At 44.0% G+C, this 24,555-nt stretch overlaps 1 protein-coding gene across 2 annotated transcripts in view; it reads right to left on the bottom strand.

The window, feature by feature from the left end:
- LDB3 (LIM domain binding 3) overlaps positions 1–24,555 on the bottom strand; it is a 229,399-nt gene that overhangs the window by 86,657 nt on the left and 118,187 nt on the right. The window contains exons 7-10 of one of the 2 annotated variants that reach the window (XM_014578704.3): positions 19,344–19,358; positions 13,757–13,926; positions 12,464–12,500; positions 6,919–7,854 (exon numbers count right to left, since the gene is read on the bottom strand). In XM_014578704.3, coding sequence (XP_014434190.2) covers positions 7,758–7,854; positions 12,464–12,500; positions 13,757–13,926; positions 19,344–19,358 — 319 coding nt within the window. In that variant the 3' untranslated portion in view covers positions 6,919–7,757. Of the gene's footprint in view, positions 1–6,918; positions 7,855–12,463; positions 12,501–13,756; positions 13,927–19,343; positions 19,359–24,555 lie in introns of those variants that run through there. The other variant, XM_075934832.1, reaches the window with a different exon arrangement.

Raw genomic sequence — 24,555 nt, forward strand, 5'->3', positions numbered from 1 at the left:
AACTCTGACAGCAGGGAAGGAGGTCATGGAATGGACATGAGCTGCACATGTCAAAAAATAACAGTTTCAAAAAACCTCTTTCTTCTTCTTCAAGTGATTGCTCATGTCCATTCCACATCAGGTGACCCCAAGCAGTACTCATGAAGGAGGGTAGGAGTTCATGTTCTCATAGATTGCAGTACAGCCCTGTTGAACCCAGTGTCATCTTTAGCCTGCTGTGTGAGGATGCAGAGAGCCATGAACATGTGGACTGAGGACCACGTGGCAGCTCTACAGACCTACATACACTAGGAAGGGTGCTGACAACACCTGGGCTCTGGCCTGCATGATCTATGGTGGGGTCATAGCAGGTCCTGATACATCCAGTTGGCAGCTGCTGAGAGGACACAGGCATACCCATCATTCTGTCAGCTGTAGCAATGAAAAGCGAATATGACTTGCAGGATGGTGTAGCGCATTCCAGGTAAAAGACCAAAGTCCTCCTAACATCCAAGCCATGCAGCCACTTCTCTTCCTCCATCTTGTGTGGCTTGGGACAGAACACAAGTAATACTATGATGAGGTTCATGTGGAAGGAGGATACCACTTCTTCAGTAGGAAGACTAGGTGGGGCCATACATGGATCTTGTCCTTGAAGAAAACAGCACATTGGGATTCTGAAGCTGAAGCTTAGATTTCAGAAACCCATCTCGCTGATGTCATGGTGACCAGAAATGCCATCTTCCAGGACAAATGGGAAAAAGAACAGGCTCCAAGCACCTCGAATGGAGGCCCTGTGAGTTAAGAGAGGACTAAGATCCCACTGAGGGACAGGGGCTCGCACCTGCAGATAGAGACGTTCAAGACTCCACAGGAACCATACTGTCACGACATGCTGAAACACTGTCTGACTGTTCCATGGAAAGCTGAAATGGCCCCAAGATGCACTTTAGTGTAAAGAGTCAGGCCGTGGCATCAGAGTTGTAGCAGGCAGTCGAAAACCAGTTACACTGGATTGTGCTCCAGAGATATACCCTGCTCCACAGAGCAGTGGGGGAACCTCATTCACTTAGCTAGGTGGATCAGCCTCGTAGAAATTTTCCCACTATCTAGCAAGACCTCCCTGGACCTCCTCCAAACAGGCAGATTCAGCCTTACTCAGCCATGGAGTATTCACACCACATGGTGCAGGGAGGGTACGATGGGATGAAGGAGCCAACCCTGGTTCTATGGCAACAGGTCTGGACCAATGGGTAGGAGCCAGGGGGGTAAATCGCCAGGTCCCATAACATCCCAAACCAGAGCTGGCAAGGCCAGGGCAGGGCAATCAGGATAAGCTGGGTCTTGTCCCATTTGATCTGAACAAGGACCCTGCTGATGAGAGGGACTGGTAGAAACACATATTTGAAGGTCTTTTGACCACAACAGGAGGAAGGAATCTGAGGGTCGACGGAGCCATGTAGTCTAGACATACCCTGAGAGGGAGGCCCTGCTGAGGCCCCAGTGGGACCAGAAATGGTGGCATTTCCTGTTCTGCTTGGTGGCAAAGAAATCTATTTGGGGAGTCCCCTGCCTTTGGAAGATAATGGAGGCCATTTCCTGGTGGAGGGACCACTCATGGTCAGAAATCCCTCCTGACCTCATCCGCTAAGGTATTATTGATCCCTGGAAGGTGAGCTGCCTCCAGGTGGATGTCGTGGCTGAAGCAGAAATCCCAAAGGAGGAGCATCTCCTGACACAGTATGGTGGAGCATGCTCCCTCTTGTACATTTTATATAAAATATTGAAGCCATGTTGTTCATGAGGACTCCATTTTGCTCACACATGAGGTAGGAAAACCCTGCTGGCCAGATGCACCTCTTTGAGCTCCTTGATATTTATGTGCAGTCTTGCTTCCTCCAGAGTCCATAACCCCTGAGTCCAGAGATTTGAGTGGAATGACTTGTGGGCTGGAAACATATAGCCATAGGGTTTTTAAGATAGTGTGAGAGTTCTTAAGCCCTTCCCCAGCTTAGCTCTGAGACACAAGCTTGAGGGAGGGGATGGAGGTAGTGAATGAGTTCCCCTCCAGGGCATTCTCTGGCACTCTCCACCACTGCAAGGTGGTAAGTATCTGAGAAGAGATTGTGACCCCTGGTCCAGGTGGTCCCTGGATTGGGACTATGCTGACACCAGTCACTGCTGGGCTATGTCTACACTCGTGGCTTCTTGCGCAAGTAATATGAAAATGAGGCTAAGCGTGGAATATCGCCAAGCCTCATTTGCATACCTAACGAGCCACCATTTTTTTCAGAAGAGGCTCTTGCGCAAGAAGGAGCATCTACACTGCCCCTTCTTGTGCAAGAAAAACCCTCTTGCGCAACACCGTTACACCTATTACTTTTCAGGAAGAACAGTGTTGCGTAAGAGGGGTTTTCTTGCACAAGAAGGGGCAGTGTAGACGCTCCTTCTTGCGCAAGAGCCTCTTCTGAAAAAAATGGTGGCTCATTAGGTATGCAAATGAGGCTTGGCGATAGTCCACGCTTAGCCTCATTTGCATATTACTTGCGCAAGAAGCCCCGAGTGTAGACGTAGCCCTGGAGTGGCCACATACAGAGCTGGGTGTGGTGGAAGACATTATGTGCACACTACCATGCACCCAAAGAAGTGAATGCAAATCCTGGCCATAGTCAGAGGGATACACAGACACCTCTTGTATGAGGCTCACCAGGGCTTGGAATCCATCTAGAGGCACAAACATCTTGGCATGGGTCAATTCGAGTATCACCCCAATGAACTCTATCTTTTGAACTGGTACTAACGCTAATTTTTTGTTGTTTTCCAGGACACCCAGCAATTGGCACATGCCTAGACGAAGCATCAGATCACACCAGACCTGAGTCCTGGATCTGCCTTCAACCAGCCAGTTGTCAAGATTAGGGTAGAGTTGGACAACCCAGTGCCTGAGATAGGCTGCTACAATTGCCATACATTTGGTGAACATCCTAGGGACTAGAGCCAACCTGTTAGGGAGGACTAGAAACTGGTAGTGAAATGAAGGAGTCTCCTGTAACCTGGGAAGATCACTACAAAGAACTAGGTGTCCTCCAGGTTGAGGGCAACAGATCAGTCTCCTGAATCCAGAGAGGGGATGATGGAGGCAAGAGAGACCATACGGAACTTGAGCTTCTGCATATACTTGTTGAAGTCTCTCAAGTCTAGAATATACTGTGGACCTCCCTTGGCCTTTAGGGCTAGAACCTGTTCCAGAACTCAGTCGGAACTTCGTCCACTGTGCCCATCAGCAACAGCTCCTGAACCTCCTGTATGAGAAGAATCTTGTGAGAAGGGTCCCTGAAGAGGGACAATATAGTGGGGCCGCATGCATAGCCTGGATGGGGGCAGGGGCGGAGGTTGAAAGGAATCAGAAAATATAACCACTGGAAACAAATAGCCAGGGCCTAGCATTCCAATGTTATGGTGGTCTAAACTAGGAGGAAGTGGGAAAGGCAGCTGTCAAATGGAGATGGGAAGGGGGGCAAGATCTGTAAGTAAGTCTGGTATGTCTCTTTGGGCGCTTCTTCAATAGGACTTTTTGGCCTCTTGCTTGGGGTAGGTTGTGCTCAACTGAGTCAAGGGTGTAAACTGGCTTGAGCACGGTTTGTAGCTTCTGCTCTTCTTAGCTGGGAACTCCTGGCACTGTTGACTCCCTGAGCTTCCAGAGGGTTGGGAGCAGAACTGCTTGTGGGCCAGGCCTGGAACATATAGGCCTAGGATCTTTAACGTAGCGCTAGAGTCCCTAAACTGGTGTAATTCCATGTCTGCCTGCTTCGCAAACAGGGTACACCCATCAAATTGGAGATCCTGCCGTGACTCTTCAGCCTCCACAGACCTTCTGGAGAGGAGAAGCCAGGATACTCTATGCCATCCTGAGCACCACAGTGTCCGTTGGGTATACCTGTAGAGCCATCCTGACTGCCTTCACCTATTCTTCAAGAATCTAAAAGGGTGTTATAGGGAGAAAGGAGAAAAATTGTTTTCCTTGGCCTCTGATGATCGGACAAGGAGCAATGGGCTTAAATTACAGCAAGGGATGTTTAGGTTGGACATTAGGAAAAATTTCCTGTCAGGCTGGTTAAACAGTGGAATAAATTGCCTAGGGAGGTTGTAGAATCTCTATCACTGACGATATTTAAGAGCAGGTTGGATAAACATCTATGAGGGATCATCTAGACAGTGCTTGGTCCTGCCATCTTGTTGCCCTTGCCTCTCCTTGTGGTTTACAGCTGGGTGAGAATAGAGGTATTTGTGCTCATGACTCATTTGTGCCCCTTTCCTGGCCCAAAGCCTTTTCTCTCAGCCCTCTTGGAAATAGAGGTTGGGAAGGAGGGAGTCTGCCACAGAACACTGATAATCTTTAAGACCCCTTCTTGCAGCAGGGTAACTTGTCCCAGGGCCAAGGTGCTGAGCACACCAAAGAGGGGGTGTCTGCTGGTTCCTCCACCTATAGCCCTATGCTTCGAGGCTACCTGCCTCAGGATCTCCTGGTGCGCCTGAGCATCATCTTGTGGCACTGTGAGAAAGGAATGTGTGATGGCCTCATCTGGTGAAGATGAAGAGGAGACCAGTGCCGAGGTCATTCCCTGACCCTGCATTACCTCTAAGAGGTGCGTTGGGGCTTTTGAGTATGGGGAGTTTCTTCTCCAGCTGCTTGCATTGGCCTAGCGGATTGAGATGCCAAGGGTCCCTAGCGGGTTGAGATGCCCACGAGACAGACTTGGGAATCTGGAGTTGCTGTATAAATTCCCAAGGGTTCCATAGAAACCATGGCACCACCCACTGTCCTTGTAGCCATTCTGGCATTTGCAGTACCGAGGACTGGAGCAGCATCAAAAGGGTCTGCGTTTGTCTCGGTGGCCGGGACCTTTGCTCCATGCCAGCTTCCAAAGGAGGAGACACTGGCCGGCGATCAGGGTTCACAACTGCCTCTCCCTTGGGGCTGCCAGTTTCTCTCTGACTATGAAGAAGCTCTCTCACAGGAAGCTGACGTCGGTTCAGGAAAGCAGGATCTGCACCAGCCACTCAGCGATCTAGCTTCCTGTCATTTCTTTGGTGCTGGGATCTGGTACAGGACCAAGAGCTGGAGTGAAACCAGCAGTCTGATGAGTGTTGAGATGCAAGGAATGTCGAGACTGGGACTGATGAGACAATGACCGTTGCTCCCAGGGAGCAGTCCTGGGAACAGTGCAGAGGCCTCTGTGACACTGACCTCTCTTGATGGTTCCCATGCCGGGAGGAGCATATTTCAGCAGGTCTGCCTCACCTCACCAGCAAGCACTGTTCTGAATCTTGCCTTCATCCCCCATCAGGAGACTGAAAGGGAATCTGCGATGCCTGTCTCCCAGGCTCAGAGACGTGGCAGTGTCATGTGGGGGAGTGCTGGTGTGCCAGCCTCCTCGGGAATGGGCAATGCCGCAGGGGAGATGCCTTGAAGAGGCCCAACGTGGGGTTCCTTCAGACGGTGACATTGGTGCCACTGGCATGGGCTTGGCTTCTGGAGACTTCTGGTGCTTATAGGTTCCAGAGACCATCATCATTGCCCAGAGCTGACGCTACAGGCTGGGCTGAGCTGGGGCCACTCTACTTAAGGAGAAGTTTGACTTCCTGGTGTAGGCAATTAGCTGCTTACCACAGATCTAGGCTCCTCCCCCTGTTTCTCCTTGGCCTTTTGGAGCAGAGGCTGGATCTTGGTTGAAGCCATTGCCTTCTGCACCAGGTTTGGGAAGGGCGAGTGGTGCCAACTGGAAAAGGGCACCAAGGGGACATTTCTCACGGGATTCATGAGGCCCAAGGTCGAGGTTAGTGCCTGGTCCCCTACTAGCGACAGAGCCAGTTCCATTAGGAGTGCCTACAAGCGAATGTCACTTTCCTTCTTAATATGGAACCTGAACAATCTGCAAATTCAGCACTTAGCACTAATGTGCCCTTTTCTGAGACACAGTAGAGAACTCTTACAGGGGTTGCTCACAGACATAGGGCACCTACACAAAACACAATGTTTAAAGCATGGGGATCAAGGCATGCCGCGTCCCTAGGCAAACATCCCAGCTGGGACAGCAAACTCTAAGATAACTTAACAACTAAAAAACCAACCTATCTAAGAAGCTGCTAAGTAGAGGAGATCTAGTTATGACGAGTGGAAGCCAGCAGATCCGATGCATCATCAATGGTGGTAAGAGGAAACTGAGGAAATGAGGAACTGGAAGCAAGAAGGAACTGAGGGGAACAGTTCTGGTGACCTCTGGGGTGGTGCTGTTATGGCACGCAACACCCTTTATACCCCGCACTTTTGCAGCACCACTCCAGAGCTCGTCAGAGCCAATCCCCTCCTGATGTTAGGGGAAAAATTGCCAACAGTGGTGCGTGTGGTGAGCATGCACACCTAAAGAGCAATGGACATGAGCAATCACTCAAAGAATTAGGATATTTTACGGACCCATTAGACCTGCCTTGTTTCAGAGGATATATTTTGAAATAAAATTATCGTTGCAAAGTTTGCAAGATACTCACCGAAACGAAGCTACCTCATTCTAACTCCCTGCAGTGGGCCAAGTGTCAACCCAGGAGGTATATACTCAGTCAATATTAGTAATATGCCATAGAATACAGACTTCTAATGGTATGTGAGCAATTATAACTCCCCCTCCAAAATCCAAAAAAATCATGGGTTTTTTGTTTTGTTTCTTGGAATATATTTGTTCAGTTCTATTCTTGTCCTTTTTATAAGCTACATCAAACCTAATCTGGATTATTTTGGGATCTGTACAAATTATCTTTAATTGGGTAAAGCTTATTGACAGTGTTCTCTGTAGTGGAAAGAAAACGTCCTCTCCTTCTGAGAGACTTCCAAGGTTTACTTTGTTTTCCAGAGTAAAGTACTTATGTAAAACAGGCACATCGTTATTTTCATTTTTAAAATCCTTTTATTTCAGATACGGCATGCTGCTATATACAGAAAAAAGTGAGGAATCAAAGCAAGAGCAATACAGAATGAGCAGCACTTTGCCTGAAACTTACAACATGCTTTTAAAAACTCACTACATGAATTTTCATATATTCTTTTTACTTCTAAAAATCATCTCTAAACAAAATGTCACCTCAGCCTCTTTTCTTCATAGTCTCAAAGCTGCTATATTCCACTTCTATCCTTGTGAAATTCTGATTTCAAAGGAAAAACTATAAGCAATGTTGCCAGCAGTTATTCTTAATAATATAGCATAGCCAAGAAAAATAAACATATTGTATCTGGAGTCTTATCTGAAACTACTGAAAGAAATTGAAAGGACTATGTATTTAGAACCTTTCTGCTAGGCTCAGTAAGTTTTTCTTTCCAACTTTTAACTCCAATTTAATTTTCTTACAGCAGTACTCCTCTCTGGAAAAGTATATCTTCCCCCAAGAAAAGCTGACAATCATATGTCTTGTTTCTCTTTGTATTTAAATAAAGTACAATGGCTATAACTTTCACCCATCAATACTTTAAGGTTATATTTTTATCAGAAGGCAGAAAAAAATTCACTTTACACTGAAAATCATTTGTAGGCCTTTTTTTTCTTTTCTTTTGTGATAGTGGAGAAATATCAGGCTAGCAACAGAAAACAAAGGCAGACACAAAAAAACCCACTATCTTATGCCTTTACTGTATATATATATGATAGCCCTAAGTGCTAACTTAGTGAGGCAGTTAATTCTTTAGTGTAATTTTATATCTTGCACATTCATTTGTTACATGTGAGTTTTTAACTTTTAACATTAAGGATTTGCGCCGATAGGCCGTGATGCCAGTTGCGCAATTTGGCAAAGCGTGGGCTGTTACGTTCCGTTTCAAACCTTTCCCTGTGGCATGGAGAAAGAGAGAGAAAGAAAGAGAGAGAGAGAGAGAAAGGAGGAAGAAAGACAGGGGTTAGGGAATGTGGCCACCACTCCCTTGCTTTATAACTAGGGCAATGGCAATTTATTTGGATTTATGTTACTTCTCAAAATAAAGCCAACTGAGGCTGGGTGATCCTTTCCATATACATTTTAGAAAGCTTTTCAGATTTGTATTTTTGAGGTATAATGTAACACAAATTTGTATTTCTTGGTTTTGGTTTAGTTTGACAGGGCTGCTTTTGCTAGAAATTCTCCACAATTCTGCTGTTTTCCTTCCAGCAGACACTCAGCTTTTTTTCCAGCTGAGCCAGAAGTGAAAGTCAACATTGTACAAGACAAAATTAATGCAAACATTTCTAACCCTGTAATATCTAGTCAGCCTAGATCTTATGAGAATAAGGACCATTAGTTGCAAATTTTCCTCATAGCTTTTCTACTTTTGTTAGAGATTAGGCAATGAGAACCAGAAATTCCGCATTTGAATTAAAAACAGAACAAGACAGAAGCACAATCCTATGTGGTACTGATCACATCCATCTCCCATCAACTTCACTAGGAGAAGAGCACACTCAGCATCTCTCAAGATTGGACCTTTTCTGGATATTTTCCTCTGGTTTAGGCCCTAGGTTTTCTAAGTTAAATAAATAAAGGGGTTTGGGTGTGTGTAGAAACAGAAGAGAACTTCACAAAGCTTAATCAAAATTAAAATGTTCACATGATTTGTGTATGTCTTTGTTTCAAAGCAGACAAGTTCATTTCTCCTACGTGGCTGATATCCATACACAAATCCATTGTATTCATGCAGGAGAGCCAGAGAGGGAAACTTACCAGAGAAACAGAAAATAAACAGACCAGGCTAGTTTTACTCTCCAAGCTTTACAAAGCACAAACAAAAAACAGAGTAAATGGTGACAAGTACTTCCATTTTTTAAATCCTTCCATTTCTAACAGCATAAGATGATACAATTAACACATCTAAGGTACTCTCTTGATGTATGATTTCTCAAATGCCACTCTACTCATAAAAAATAAAATTAGTTAGAATTCCCCTAGTATTGATACTGCAACTTTGAGAGGTATATTTTCAAAGCAATGCATAGGGTAGTAGCTGTGCAGCTTCAACTGGATTTAATAGAAATCAGGATGTTGAAGAAAGCCCTCAAGGTTTTGAAGATATATCCCTCCATCTCCATGTATGGAAGGGTATTAATTCCAGAGATGTCTGTTTTACTGGCAATAGACAAATGACTTATCAAATTTTCAACAAAACAGTTACAACAATCCCAATGCAAAGGATAGATTTCAGAACAAACAGTAGCCTTAAATCCAGAGTACCTCAAAGTGCCTTTCACCCACTGTCACAAGTGCCTGTGGGCTTGCCAGAAAAGGTTGAACAAAAGAGGCATAAAACACACTAATTAATATGAACTGAAACAGGCATTTTGCCATCTGAATATTCCTGCATGTTATAGGCTCTGTTCAAAGAACATGACAATAGGCACCAAGTCTAGGGATGAATACTTGGCATTAAAAAGAGTTCCCCCAAATAGGAAAGTTACTTGTGGTTTCCTTCTTTGAAAATGTCAAACAGAAAAGTTGACGCACAGCTGCCTCTAAGGCTATGTCTAGACTGCAGGCTTCTTTTGGAAGAACTTCTTCTGAAAGAGTGTCCACACTTGAAAAGCACATCGAAAAAGCGATCTGCTTTTTCGAAAGATAGCATCCACACTGAATGGAAGCAATCTCACATTTCAGCTGTGATTACAATGGACAGAGTGGCCATCAGGGCACCTGTGCTTTTTCCGTTTTCCTCTTCTTTTGAAAGAACTCCCTCTTCCCCGTCCACACACGCCTTTTTCCGAAAGAGCTCTTGCGGAAAAAGGCTTCTTCATCACAGAATGAGGATTACCAATGTTGTAAAAACCCCTCTGTTCTTTCAATTTTCTTTCAGAAGAATGCGATTGCAGTGTGGACGTAATTGAAGTTTTTTCAGAAAAACAGCCATTTTTCCCAAAAAAACCCTCTGTAGAGTAAACATATCCTGAGTCTGATTCATTGTTATTATCATTGTGCCCACTGAACACAACTGAAACCCAGAAAAGAGAGGAAAAGCACAAGAGAGAAGAAAGCACTCTTGGCAGGCATGACTCTGGATTAAAATTCTCTATTACATGAGAATTCTGACAGTTTAACTTGTGTGTACATGAAACTTGTCCATCAAGGATGGCATCTGACAGTCTGATATAGACCTCAAACCAATGGATCACTAAAGAACTGCAAGCACTCCTGCAGGATTTATTCCTCCAAGGGATCTCCTTACCTTTGGCTGTCCCAGAAACCCCAATGAAAGGGTGGCAATGTACAATTCTGCAGGCTCTGTCTAAAATAATATATACTCCTCGGAGACTTGTGGTAGAGCTTAGCATAATACACACACCTATTCCTTCAGACCTTTTGTAACTAGGACCCTGTGGATGGGTTTCTGCTGTCTTGGACAACGGGGCACAAGAAGAGGGGAGCATGCTGTGGATATGTTACACTCTCCTTCCATGCCTTTCAGAACTAGATCTATAGGCACAGGTTGTTCTCTGCATGTGAAAGTAAAGAGAGACATGAGGGAGAATAGGAAGAATGTTACAGTCCAAGTTACATTCCCTTCGGCACTGCTTATAAAAAAAAATGCAGAAGAGCACCTTTAAAAGTCCTTGTTCTTCAGTGACTCCTGGTCAGTGTCATTAACATTTCCTTATTAAAAATAATAATGCAAAATGATACATTAGAAGTGCACAACACTGACAACATAAAATATACAAAAAAATAGCATCATGTACTTTAAATTACATCAAATAATAATGTGCAATTTACAGTACAGATACTTGTATGGTATTAATCAATTATTCCTTTAAAAATCTATCCCTTTCCAAGTGTTATTTTCAAACACTTAGGCCTTTCTAAATGTATTTTCTGTTTATGGACTACCTCTAAAGCTCATGAAGGGCTAAATTCTGCCCCCAAATGCATGAGTGGGAGCCGATCTCTAGCATCAGTTCTAGTGAAGGTCCTTCCTATGGATAGTGTCTGTGTGGATACTGCAGAATTTGCTTTAGGTTCCTCTGAAGTTAACAGGACTTCGGAACACACTTGTTGAATAAATGATATCAGCCTGTAATGAACGATGACATCAATAGGAATTGTCTTTGCACATTTGAGGACAGAATTTAGTGCAATAGTAGCACAAACGTTAGCTGATGTGGTGGTGTCTAGCTATGCAACTTCCATGAACTGTAGTGGAACCTGGATGGGAAAGACATCCAATAGATACTTACATCCTTGGATTTGTATTTTCATATTGTGAGTAGAAAGATGTGTGTTTTGCTCATAGAATATAGTACTGGAAGGGAGCTTAAAAGGTCATTGAGCCCAGTTCCCTGAACTCATGGCAGGACCAAGCACCAACTCTAGACCATCCATGCCAGTTGTCTACCCTGCTCTTAAAAATCTCTAATGATGGAGATTCCACAGACAATCTCCCTCTGCATTTATTCCAGAGATTAACCACCCTGACAGGAATTTTTTCCTAATGTCCAACCTCAACATCCCTTGCTACAATTTAATCATCAACTCCTCTTTGTAACCCTATATTAGCTGCAGAATAATCAGAAGTCCAAAATCTTGCATAGCAGATACTTTGTAATAACACAATTTAAACAGTGAGTGGGCAGAATATCAGACCAATCACAAACCAAGAAAGTTGTTTACAATATTTTTGGCAAGCTAGGGATGTGAAATAAATCAGGCGAGGACCCCGATGCTCTATTTTAATCACAAATTGCTGAACTAGATGCAGAAATCTTTGGGTAAATCTACAGCATGTGTTATGCAGATGTCAGAATAGATTATCATAAATGTTCATAATAGTCTTACAATTTATGAGCCTAGGAATGTGTAAAATCCGTATTGGCAGAACATTTGAAAATGGGTATGTATTTTTCCCCAGTAGCAAAAGCAGTCCTGTATTTTCATATGTGCATTATCTAAGAAAAGAATAATGTTTTCTGTTTCACACAAAATCTATTCAGATTATGATTATTCCACGTATATAACTGGAAACAGCGATTTTACATATGTCAGCTGAATCAAGAGCCAATCACTGGATCATCCAAATAAATTGCTCATTAAATTTCAACACTACCATAACATCATATAGTTTTATCCAGTTACAGAACTGAATGCAGTCACATAGTGCTTGATCCTATGAGCCAAGCACAAACTGCACTCCCACTGAAGTCAATGGGAATTCCATGTGCAAAGAGCTTGCAGGATTGAGAACTCATTCCAGGATTTTGTACTGTTATTACACCTAATGGTATGTCACATTGTTACCCTTTCAATCCAGTAGTTCTTGCAGATTTCTAAACCAAAAACACTTTCATTTTCGTGATTGTTGAGTACGTGTGTTAGAAAAGTTAAGAAAAAAAATCTGGGTTTGTATTTTCATTTTAATGCCATTTTAGAGCATTAGGTATTGGTTATCAGTAAGGAGAGGCCATAATGCTTGCTGCTAGTTGCCTACCTTGATTTCCTCAGGGCTTCTTCATCTGGGTCTTGCACTGCAGAAGAGAAAATGATTGAGGTTACCAGGAAAGCGTAAAGGACAATACAATCTAAGGAGAGAAGCATGGCAGCTTTTCACCATGAGGTCACACAGAGATACAGAGTGAGTAGGAGCAACTCTAGCTTCAATGGAATTTCTAGGGTTAGAGCAGTGGTTCCCAACCTGTGGTCCATAGACCCCTGCTGGTCAACAGTGGTACTGCAGGGGTCTGTGGAAAGTTTAAAAATAAAGATCTAGCCCACCTTACCTTTCTTTTTCTTTTCTCCCCCAGGAAGGGAGTGCATGAAATTTTAATAGATTGAAAAGGGGTTGCATGCTCGAAAAGATTGGGAACCAGTGGGTTAGAGAGTGGGGCAGTGGTGAGAGTGTGAAGCTGGTGATAATGTGTGAAGTTTGTGCCTAATGGTCAGAAAAAAAATCCATGGGCAGTAAACACAGAACCTCTATCTCCTGTGTCATTTGTGGACTTGGATCAGGGTCTAGTGTCTTGCTCGCATGGCTGTTAGTTAGAAAATCACAAGGACATTGCAAATAAGGTTCCATTTTCTGCTTCCAGAATGCCCATTACATAAAAGTATATTGCAGCAGAAGTTAAGATGATCACTGCATTTCAAAGGAATTAGCAGTTTTGTAACCATAACGTCCTTCCCCGAGAAGTGAGAATGCCTGCTTAATTACACTAATTACATTGGATTGCTGGAGGAAAAACTACATGAGCCCAAGATACTCTAGGACTGCGGTATCCAACGTGCTAACCACTAGCCACATGTGGCTATTTGGCCAGTTGAATGTGGCTAATTCAGTATAGCAGTAGCCACTATAATGGTTACTGCTATAGAACTGGTTGGACACGACTACTGTAGGACCTTTTTTAGTTAATGATTATTATTAGCACTCACCACACATGGTATTCATAAGAGACTGATCAAAGATTTCCTTTATAGAAAACAATGAAGTAGTTAGCTTTTAGGTTTACTAATTCCCCCTTGAACTGGATTTAGAGCTCTGTGAGTTTAGCCCACTTTTTTAAGGCTTACTGTCCAATCTAGCTCATCTCATCTGACAAAGTGGGTTTTACCAATGAAAGCTCATGATACTTTATATATTTTTGTTATTCTCTCAGGTGCCACAGGACTACTCATTTTTGAAGGGAGTGAGTCATCTTTGAGACTCAACAGTTATTGTATAAAAGAGTAAAGACAAAATAAAATTAATCTAAAAACAAATTTGGGGTTTCACTGCTTGACTTACTGTACTCTGTTCCCGTCATCTGGGCGAGGATGCGGAAAGACTTGGACTGGAGATTGGCAGAACGACGAGTCCAGTCATCAATCTCATCCTCAGACTTGTTCTGAGTTTTAAGCACTGCTTGATACACTGGAGAGGCACTGTCTATGTGAGGATCTTTAACAGGAAGGCTACTGCAATGCAGAAAAGGGTGCATTATAAAAGAGCACATGCTGACTTTGCTTCCCTACCCCACCTCATATGGCAGTCTCTCTTCCAAAACAATCAACAAAAACTAAAACCATTGTTTTGGAAAAAATCATTTTCTTAAGATATAAACAAATTATAGTAAATCAAAACCATATGAATCAAGAACATTTCAGCTCACTCTGTCTTTACCATTACATATTCTTCATGCTAGAGCAGCCCCATCCATCAGATGAATTGGAGCAGCCACCGCAGGTCCCGTGCTTTTGGGGACCCCGCAGTGGTTGCCCCAGTTGTCCTATGGACAGTACAGACACAGAGGATTAAGGGGTCCTGGTACAGAGGGGGCAGTGATCCTTCCCGTACCACCACATGAACGGTGAGCACCGGAGCAGATGAGCAGCCGGCTCTGCTTCACGGCACTGCTTTCTGCTAATCTGTTGCACTTGGCTTCTCAGTGGTGACAGGAAATAGAGTGTCCTGCCCCAGGGTGCTTTGCTTTCCTCTGCCACAGGGAAGCAAATTACATCAGGCTGGGAGGGCAGTGGCAGGGTAGAGCAAGCTGCTCCAGCTCCCACTGCTCGTGTGGTGAGTGGTGTGTGCGGGTGGGAAAAGGTCTGTCCATGGCCCCAAGGCCAACACAGCCACACGATTATGGCAGTAATATATCAATATAGAGCAATAAAAGATGGCCAGCAAGTCAAGATTACTGAACTAGTTAAGTATTCTTACTCCTTTAATTTTGCATAGTGTGTGCCCAATGGTGTGGAGATAGATAACTGACCCTAGAGTATATTATTGCAGTTGTGGGAATGGACCATTTTAAAGGTTACACTGAAAAGAAGAAAACATATTCAATTTTAAAAAGTAAATTTATTATAGTTTTTTATTCTTTTCAGAGGTAGGCTGGTACCAAAACTCTTCAGACCATTAGAAAATCTGGATTCAAACTCGTGGCTCAGGCACTTCTCTAGTTATTTCATATTTCAGAGCTTCATTATTAAACTATATCAAGTGTTTTATGATCCTTTTGATGACCTTGCACAGATGGTATAGGGAGAACCATTTAGCTGTGCAAACTACCAGTGTTTATGAGATGCCCTATAACACCAATTGAGTAGATATGGTCATTTGCTAGTTTTTTTCCCCTTAAAAACTACTTTGGCATATTGTGTAGTTAAATTAAATATTAATAGAGCTGCAGATCATTGGCTCCAGAACTCTTCTATGTACAAGATTATTTTTGAAGAGAATGATGTGTTGAAACTACATTGTAACTTTATGATCTGTGCCGTAAAGTGCTTTGAAAGTGGCACGCTTGACATCATGAACATTGAGGAAAAAGCTATTTTAAAAATTAAGGGCCATATTGTCCAGAGAGCTCCCTGCTATAAAGATCAGGGAATCAGAGCAGCATCCTGCTTTAAGGCCCAGGTAGTTGCTCAGACTTCCTGCTTGGTAAGATGCAATTCTCTAGAGTAAAAATGGAGATATAGTTTGACAAGGAGAGGAGTCAGGGAAAAGCTAAAATAACCAATATGACGCTGTGCAGCCAATATATAATTTGCCAGAGGAAAAAGTGTTGCCACTTATTGATGCTCTGAGCAGCAGCGGTTTACTATTGTCAGACGTTCTCCTTCAGCATAGCATAGTATAAGCCATATCAATGGATTTGCATCTGCAAATGACATGGGGAGGTGTGCGTTTCATGTCAGAATACAAGGAACTTAGAAACACTGTGAGTGTTTAAATATTCTATGGATCCCTATTCCATACAGCAGTGAGTCTAAAAAGCACTAGCATATGTATCATCTCTAAATGGGGTATTTGCATCTGTTCCTTCCTCCCCTGAGCATATGCTGCCTTCTGACTTTCCTGAGGCTCTGACAGGATGTTAGAAAGCATCACACGAAGTGTACATTTCCTATTCTTTTGCACTTGCACAAAAGGGGAACATTCTTTAATACTATGGACTAATTTTTCACTGTTGGACCATAAATTAGATTAAACCCATAAAACGGGCTTCTGCCAGAGACCCATGGTGAGATGGAACATATGCCCTTTTGGAAGAGTACAGAAACAGAATGAAGCTGCATTCTCACTTTCTGTATCTGCCTTTTGTCTTTCTCTAGTACCCCTCATAGTGGTATCTAAGTCCTGACAGGTGTGGGAACACGGGGGCACTTGCAAAGGTAGCACTGATTCTGAGCTTCTCTCGGTAGTCTACACCAGCAGAATTTCTTTATGGTCCCAGCTGTAAACTAAAGCTGCCTCCTTCCCTCACCCCAACCCCTGGAGACCCTGAGGGAAGATAGGGGAGGGACAGCATCAAGCTCCCTTAACTGACTCTTACATAGAGAATGAAGGGAAGTATAAGTCACACCTTCCACTGAGGCACTAGTGAATCAAGTTTTCTATCAGAAACAGCCTAATGAAAAAATGTTGTAATGTGAATAGAAAAGAAAGAAATGAAGCCTACATTAGGGTCATGCAATTCCCACATCTCACTCCTCAAACTACTCTCCATGAGAAGCATAAAAAAATAACAACTAACATTTTCTCCATCATAGCAAATGATTTAGTAAAGGTTTTCAGTTAGGTAGTAAAATGTTCATGTTTCCAACTACACTTTATGGCTGTGTCTAGACTGGCCAGTTTTTCCGGAAAATCAGCCTCTTTTCCGGAAAAACTTGCCAGCTGTCTACTTTGGCCGCTTGAATTTCCGCAAAAGCACTGACTTCCTACTGTAAGAAATCAGTGCTTTTTTGCGGAAATACTATGCTGCTCCCATTTGGGCAAAAGTCCCTTTAGAGCAAAACTTTTGCACAAAAGGGCCAGTGTAGACAGCTGAGATTTGTTTTGCGCAAAAAAGCCCCGATCGCGAAAATGGCGATCGGGGCTTTTTTGCACAAAAGCGCAACTAGATTGGCCACAGACGCTTTTCCACAAAAAGTGCTTTTGCGGAAAAGCGTCCGTGCCAATCTAGATGCTCTTTTCCACAAATGCTTTTAACGGAAAACTTTTCCGTTAAAAGCATTTCCGGAAAATCATGCCCGTCTAGATGTAGCCCATATGTTCATTTTGTTATTGAATAGGCAGCATCTTTTCCTTTTTCACTATGGCTGCCTGTTATTGGCTAACAGTTGATTAACTTTATATCCCCAGACTTAAATTTGGATTCTCCTGGAGCTTAAACACTGCTGTGTTTAATGGCAAATTTTACAACTGCAGACTGATGGATACCAGATAATGAACCAACTGGATGGATGGTACTGCTGACTTCAACCATCAAGCTATGTGTTACTGTGGTAGCATTAGCATTTGAGTCATGGACAGAGAGCCAGGTTCATTTTGCTAAATCCTCTACTTACACTGCTTTATTCTAGTATTATGATGGATTTACAAAAAAAATTGATTAAAACTGTAAAAATAGAAATGCCCAATAGCTCAGTTGTGTCTGTGCAGCTGTAGATTGGGCAGATATTTCAGAATGGCAATAAGTATCAAGGTATTAATATCTTTATCGCAGATAATAAAGACAGGAAATGGATTCTGGTGAATTAACCTTTCTTCACTGAATTAACCTCACTCAAAATCAAACTAGGTTATCTGGTTGAGCATAACATATTGGAACATTTCCATTTATGACTTGAATGCAACAAGCCTTTATCTTTCTTTGAATCACAATTATATCACAAACAAGTACAGCGATATAGGAGGCAGTAGGAATGGCAGTGCATAATCGAGAGCAACGCTGGCTATTAATGGGCCTTTCCAAAAACTTAGATGAGGTATCTGACTCTTCTAGAAAAATCTTTTGTTTAATTTCCATTATCAAGGTATCAGTCACTACTAGGCTCTTTATTCCTTTTTAAAGTTTATTGCCCTACAGTGTTTTTGTGCACACAAAACAATTTGCTCAAGTTGTTTAGGGCACCTTTGTTCACATTGTTAGGTGTGTCATGCATTCACAGCAGAATGAATTTGCACCAAAATAAGATCTATAGATAATCAAACCTCTCTCAATAAGGAGTACAGTGTCTGTGACTTTCTATTCTGTATATATTCTGGCTCAATAAATAGACCAGATACTTAAGTCTTAACTTAATTTTAACTCAGTTCTTACTTGGGTAACAGAAGGCTGAGTTAAAAAAGTAAGTGCTTCAGGATTTGGCTCAATGTAAAAATACAGTTAATTTCCATGAAGGCAGGTATTCAATCCATGTAAGTACTGAATGGATGGCATCTTAACTCCAATTAGTAACAAAAGCAATTACAGAAATTATCAAAGACTTCAGGAATTGTAAAGTAGCCATCCATGTTTGTTCTTTAGTAGAGAATGTTATTGGTGCTTACTTCAGTTTACACACTTTAAGGGTTAATTTCAGCTGCTGGTCTTAGTTGGGGACAACCTTGCTGAAGTCATTAACATTACATCTACCTGCATTTGGAATGAATTTGGTCAAAAATACTTACTGCAAAAGAGGTTTGGCTGAAATGTATAGCACCTAAATGTGCCGGGTAAGCCTGGCTGGACTTTTCTAATGGTATGTCTACACTGCAGTTAAAAAACACACAGCTGGCTTAAAAAGTACCTAGCTTATGTTAACATAGGACTGAAAGAGCCCTAGTGCAGCGTCCAGATTAGCTTTTAACTTTACATCACAGAGGAGGATTACTTCATGGGCATATATCTGAAGAGTAACAGTGAACTAAAACTGCCTGATATACAGAAATAAATGTCAGTAATTAAAATCCTTTAAAATGTAACATATAAAATGAAAAAATGAGAACAAAGCTTTTGCTGATATGTCCATTGATTTCTCTGATGATATGTCTTATGTAAAACAGAAAGGCTGACTCTTGTCTTTTATGTAGCTATGTTTATTTCCTTTTGTTTCTTTTCCAGTTAAACAGGTGTATCTACTTTTATTCTAGTGGTCATCATTTGGGCCTTCATCATTATGCAGACTACCCATTGCAGAATTCTCTAACATTAAAAAGTAAGTACATACTTTCCCCCTCTTACTAGAAAACATACTGAATCCCATCTCAATTTGAAATCAATGCAATTCTTTCACCTCATCTGGGATTTTCTGGAAGGGGCAGTCTCTGCTTTCTCAGAAGCATCTGGGACTAGCCTCATATAGGAGAGGCATGTTAAATCCAATAAGGCAAATTCTTTGTTTTGAACTTCATTTGACAGATCTCAAATGAAACTTTATAACCATGAGATCATCTAAATAGAAGTTTTAATGTTTTATTATTTGTATTGTATGTCTTTGTATATATAGTAACATGCCTCTAGAACCCAGCTGTTTGAAAGAAGTGAACTTTTTAAAAGAACACACACATACACTGCACTTCATTGCATTTGGATACTTGGAAATATGGATCTACTTACGCCAGTGGAGATTCACTGAGAGTCATATGGTCAAAACCCATCAAAAGGCATTGTGTAGGATCCATCATTAAGGAGAATTGGGATGTGCACAACAGAGTTATGTTAATATCAGAAATTAATGAAGAAAAGGATAGGATAAAGAGAAAAGAAAAGAAATGGTCAATAAAAGAGCAAAAGGAGATAAATAAAATGTTAGCACTTTGAATACGCTCACTAGTTATCACCTCAGTACAGACTATGTTAAAGGTATAGCACACATTTCTCCCTCCGATATCCATGAAAAGATGGGAAGTTTTCTATTCCAGACAGACAGATGTCTAAGTAGAGAAACATGGGGCCATGTGCATCATAGATCTAACTCCAATAAAAGCAGTGGAGTTACACCATAGATAATATTTCAGCAAATCCACAAGGAAATCAAATAATCCATCAACCAATCCATAATCCCAATCCTGCAAACTCTGGGTATTCTACACAGCAAAGTTATTTCAGGATACCAGAAATGTTCCAAAATAGCTACCCCACGACTTTTGAACATGTCAGCTATGTAAAAATATAGCTGATGCATTACTTTGCCATCCCTGTAAACCTCATTCTACAAGGAATAAGGGATGGCTCAAAATAGTGCTTTATTTTGGAATTTGGTGCTGGGTAGACAGTGCCAAATGACAAAATAAGCTATTTTGAAATAGACTCAAAGTAAGCTATGCAATTTGCATAGAGCAAATTGCGTATCTTATTTCAAGTTTCAGATGCTGTGTAGACGCACCCTATGTGGGCAGGCAGGTAGGTACCTATACAAATATACACTGAGTTCAATGCAAAACCACACTGGCATAATATTTAGGCCCTTAATTTGTTCTGGTTTGCACCGTGCATCCTCTCTCTTTAAAATCCATATTAGCAGTTGTCACAAAAGTCCTGCAGTATTTGGGGAGGGGGAAAATCAGGCCTTGGTTTGCCTCCCACTTAACCTGGCTTGAACACTGATTTAAATCCATCAGCAACAGTGAGGTTACTCTTCATTTACTCCAGCGTGATAGAGAAGTGAAAAGGTTACAGATGAAAAGATGCTCATTAAGGCTATGTCTACACCACCACCAAGTTTATTGTAAAATAAGTTATTTAGAAATAATAACTCCCGAAATAACTATTTTGAAATAACGCATCCACACTACAAATGCCCATCGAAAAAGTGAAGATCTAAATTGAAATAGTGCATCCACATTCAGTGGAGCTTGAATCGCATTTAAGCCCCTCTCCCCCCCCGGAAGCACACTGGGGAAGGCATCCGGACAGCAGTCACTTTCTGGAGCTGCTTCTTGAGGCTATCTGAGGCTTGTGCTTAAAGGGGTTCCCTTCTACGGCCATGTGTCAGTCTCTTCTCCACTGCCTACCTCCTTGAGGGACAGAAAACACCATGCTGGATGCTCTGGTTACCCTTGTGGATGCCACAGCACTTCCTCCATGGAGCCGGTCTTGCTGGAAAGCACTATGCAGACTGCAGGAGTATGATGACCAGCCTGGAATGAAGGAGCTCCTTACTCCAGCCTGGGTGTTCCTCATATACCACATTTCATCCCACGCTCCCCTGCACACTGTGCAATGCTTCTCCTGGTGTCGGGGGACCAGTACTGACTGGTGGGATGACCAGCAATGGCTCCAAAACTTCCGCATGTAGAAGGACATCTTCCTTGTTCTCTGTGAGTGGCTGACCACTGCTCTGCAGCAACGGGACACTTGGATGAGACCCGTTATTCCCCTCCAGAAGCATGTTGTCATTGCAGTTTGGAAGCTTGCCATGCTGGACAACTACCGCTCTGTGGGAAACCAGCTCGGCGTGGGAAGATTGACTGTTGGTGCCCTGGTGATGCAGGTTTGACTCTGCTGCTATTGTGAACTACTAAAATGGGGTTCCCTAGGGAAAGAGGGTCGTGGAATCTCCCTCCCTGGAAGTTTTTTAGTCCCGCCTTTGCAAAGCCCTGCTGGGGATGGGGTAGTTGGGATTGTTCCTGGTGTGGGAAGGGGCTTGGGGAACTCCCAAGGGCTCTGGCAACCCTGTGATTCTATCATTCTACAGGTGGTTGAAGGCCAATCAATGCCATCCTGCTGTGTAGGGTTGTCACCCTGGGCGATGTGGGTCTCATCGTTGCTGGCTTTGCTGCCATGGGCTTCCCCAACAGTGCCATTGATGGCACCCACATTCCCATCTGGGCCCCCAACCACTGTGCCTCTGATTACATCAATATGAAGGGGTACTGTTCAATGGTGCTACAGGCCCTCATGGACCACCGGGACTGGTTCACCAACATTAACACTGGGTGGTTGGGGAAGGTGCACAACACCCACATCTTTGGGAACTCCAGCCTGTTCCAGAAGATGCACGCTGGTACATTTTTCCCTAACCGCACCATCAGGGTCGTGGATGTCAACATGCCTGTCTGCATTGTGAGCGAACAGACGACCCTTTCCTCCCAGCTTACACAGAACACCTGGACTCCATGAAGGTACAGTTTAACGCCAGGCCCAGCAGGTGTCGCATCATGGTGGAGGGCACCGTTAGCCTCTTCAAGGAGAGGTTCCAGTCTCTTCTCACCTGCCTGGACCTCAGCAACTGGAACATCTCCTAGGAGGTGATGGCCTGCTGTGTCCTGCACAACCTCTGTGAGAACAAGGGGGAGACGTTCCTGCCAGGGTGGAGGGCAGGCTGAGCAGCTTGCAAGGGCTTTTGAGCAGCCCCACACTGCTGCCATCCAGCAAGTCCATAAGGGGGAGAGTTTCAGACAAGGCCAGCTGTGACATTCTCCCCTGGGCCTCCGCATAAGGGGCTGCTGCATTGCCCCTGTGTGCCTTTCCTCCCCCAACCCTCCCTTCCCACCTTACTCTCTCCCCCGCAGACAAAATAAAAAAGACTTTGTTTGACACAATAAACTCTGTTATATTTATTTGGGGAATATACAACTGGGGAGGGACTGGTAAAAGAACCTGGAAGAGGAGAGGAGAAGGGAGAAAGGGGAGGAGAGGGCTCAGGGATGGGGCTCGGATTGGTGTCTGCCTTGGATGTGTTGGGATACCTCAACTGCCCGAGAGGTCCCACTGTCTTGTATGTGTAGCTCTCAGTGGCACCAGGGGAGGGCTAGGAGGAGAAGCCAATTGAGGGAGAGCAGGGGCCGGTATACATCATTGGTGTACACTGCACATATCACCTCATGCTGCTGGGACAGCTGCTTCCACATGGTGCGGGAAAGCTCCTGGTTAGCTTGGCACTCCTGGTGGTCCTCCTTGAAGTTCCTTTTCAAGGAACAGAGGCTCTTGAGGTGTTCCCTTGCCTGGTTGGCCTGGGTTTACCTCCACCTGCAACTCTTGCAGGGTCATGCTGATGGTGCTGGAGGAGATGAATGCGCCCCACGCTTGCAGCTGGTCCACCTGTGAAGACACGTGAGAAGGGCAGATATTCCAGGAGACAATGTGCATGAAGCTGAGCCCTAATTTCTGAGCCAACACCAAAGGTCATGGTTCAGGTGATGGCGATGTGTTTAGAGTAAGGCCATCTGTTACCTAGACAGCAGGCACTTTCCAGCAGGGGCATGGATGTCCAAGGAGAGCCTTGCTACCTCATGTCCCAGGGACTAGCCGGCATGGGAAGGTGCCGGCCAGGCTAGAAGTGTGGGGGAAAGGGGGAGGCGTGGCTCAGCTTCACTCTGCATCCTGCATACACCGGGTCCAGCACTGGTGGTGTCCTTCAGAAAGAGAACTTCTATCCCTGCCTGCTGGAGGGGGGAAGGTACTGGGGGAGTTGTGTGTGAGCAGCAGAGGCTATTTTCTGGACAGAGTGCTACTGGGGTCTCCTCCTCTTCTTCTCCCCAGCAGGATCCCCTGCAGGAGATCGGTGTTCTCCAACTCACTGCACTTGACTGGGAGCAGATGCTACCCCGAGAGTGTGGGCATGAACCTGTGCCACGTGCGGCACTGCTATTCATTTCTATGACCCCATCCTCCTTAGTGGTGGCTTGTCAAGAGAAGGTGTCCCACCATGGAATCTGGAGTAAGACAGGCCTGTCAAGGAACCTTGTGAGATGGAACGACCGGTTACTGTGTGGCAGCCTCATGCAGCTGTGTGCTCTGGATTGGTGTTCCATGTTCAGGCTGTTGTGTGATCCCCAAGCCAAGAAAATTGAGTGAGGATTGCGCAGCCCCTTACAGCCTGCCACCTGCCCGTGTGTACATAGGGAAAGTAACAAAACTCACCTGATGTGCCTTCTCCAGCCTCATCTAAGCCTTGGGAGACATTCTGGGAGTGGGCACCGGCTCCAGGGTGATGACCACCTTCTGGATGGTGGGCACAGTGTCCAGGCTGGTCTGCTCCTCCTCTTTGTCCTGGTCCACAGCCCACGCCCTCCTGGTCAGAGTCCACAATGTGTGTGTGTGGGGGGGGGGGGGGGGGAGAGGGACGACCCCTCCCCCCAAGGATGCCATCCAGCTGCAGGTCTGAGGTGTCATTCCAGATTGGGAATTTTGTTCCCTGGCCTCAGTGTAGGCCAGGCTGGTGGCCATCCAGCCATAGATGTCGGCATCCCTGTACCTGGTGTGGAGATCCTGGAAATTCAACTCCTCACCCCAGACCTCTATGAGATCCAGAATCTCTACCCCAATCCATGCTGGGGCCCTCTTCTGCGCTTGGCCAGGCATGCTTGCAGCTTTAGGTTGCTAGGTGGGAGCATTGGGGGCTGCCATGGCAGCAGGGAAGGCTGTGCAGGGTCCTGCTGTGTGGCACTAGGTGAGCAGGGGCTGTTCAGTGCCACAGGACCTTTCTCTTCTGCCTGTAGCTTTGAAGCCTGCAGGGGGAGGGAAACTACAGAGTTTTGAAGGGTGTGAACAGAATGGCCACCAGGGCAGTGGTGAGAAGCTCTGGAGTCCGATTATTTTGAAATAAGCACAACTGAGCATCCACAGTCACCCTATTTCAAAATAACAATTTTGAAATAGGTGTTATTCCTTGTGAAGTGAGGGTTTATTATTTTGAAATAATAAGCCCAATATTTCAAAATAATTTCAAAATAACATGCTTGCTGTGTGGATGCTCACCTTGTTATTTTGAAATAATGTGAGTTTTTCAAAATAACTCCATAGTGTAGACATGCCCTCAGGGATTATAAGTATGCCATTTAAAAGGCATATATTTCCTCCAGTACGGCAGCATGTTTCTTTTGAG

Source organism: Pelodiscus sinensis, chromosome 8, assembly GCF_049634645.1.
Source record: "Pelodiscus sinensis isolate JC-2024 chromosome 8, ASM4963464v1, whole genome shotgun sequence".
NCBI lineage: Eukaryota > Metazoa > Chordata > Testudines > Trionychidae > Pelodiscus > Pelodiscus sinensis.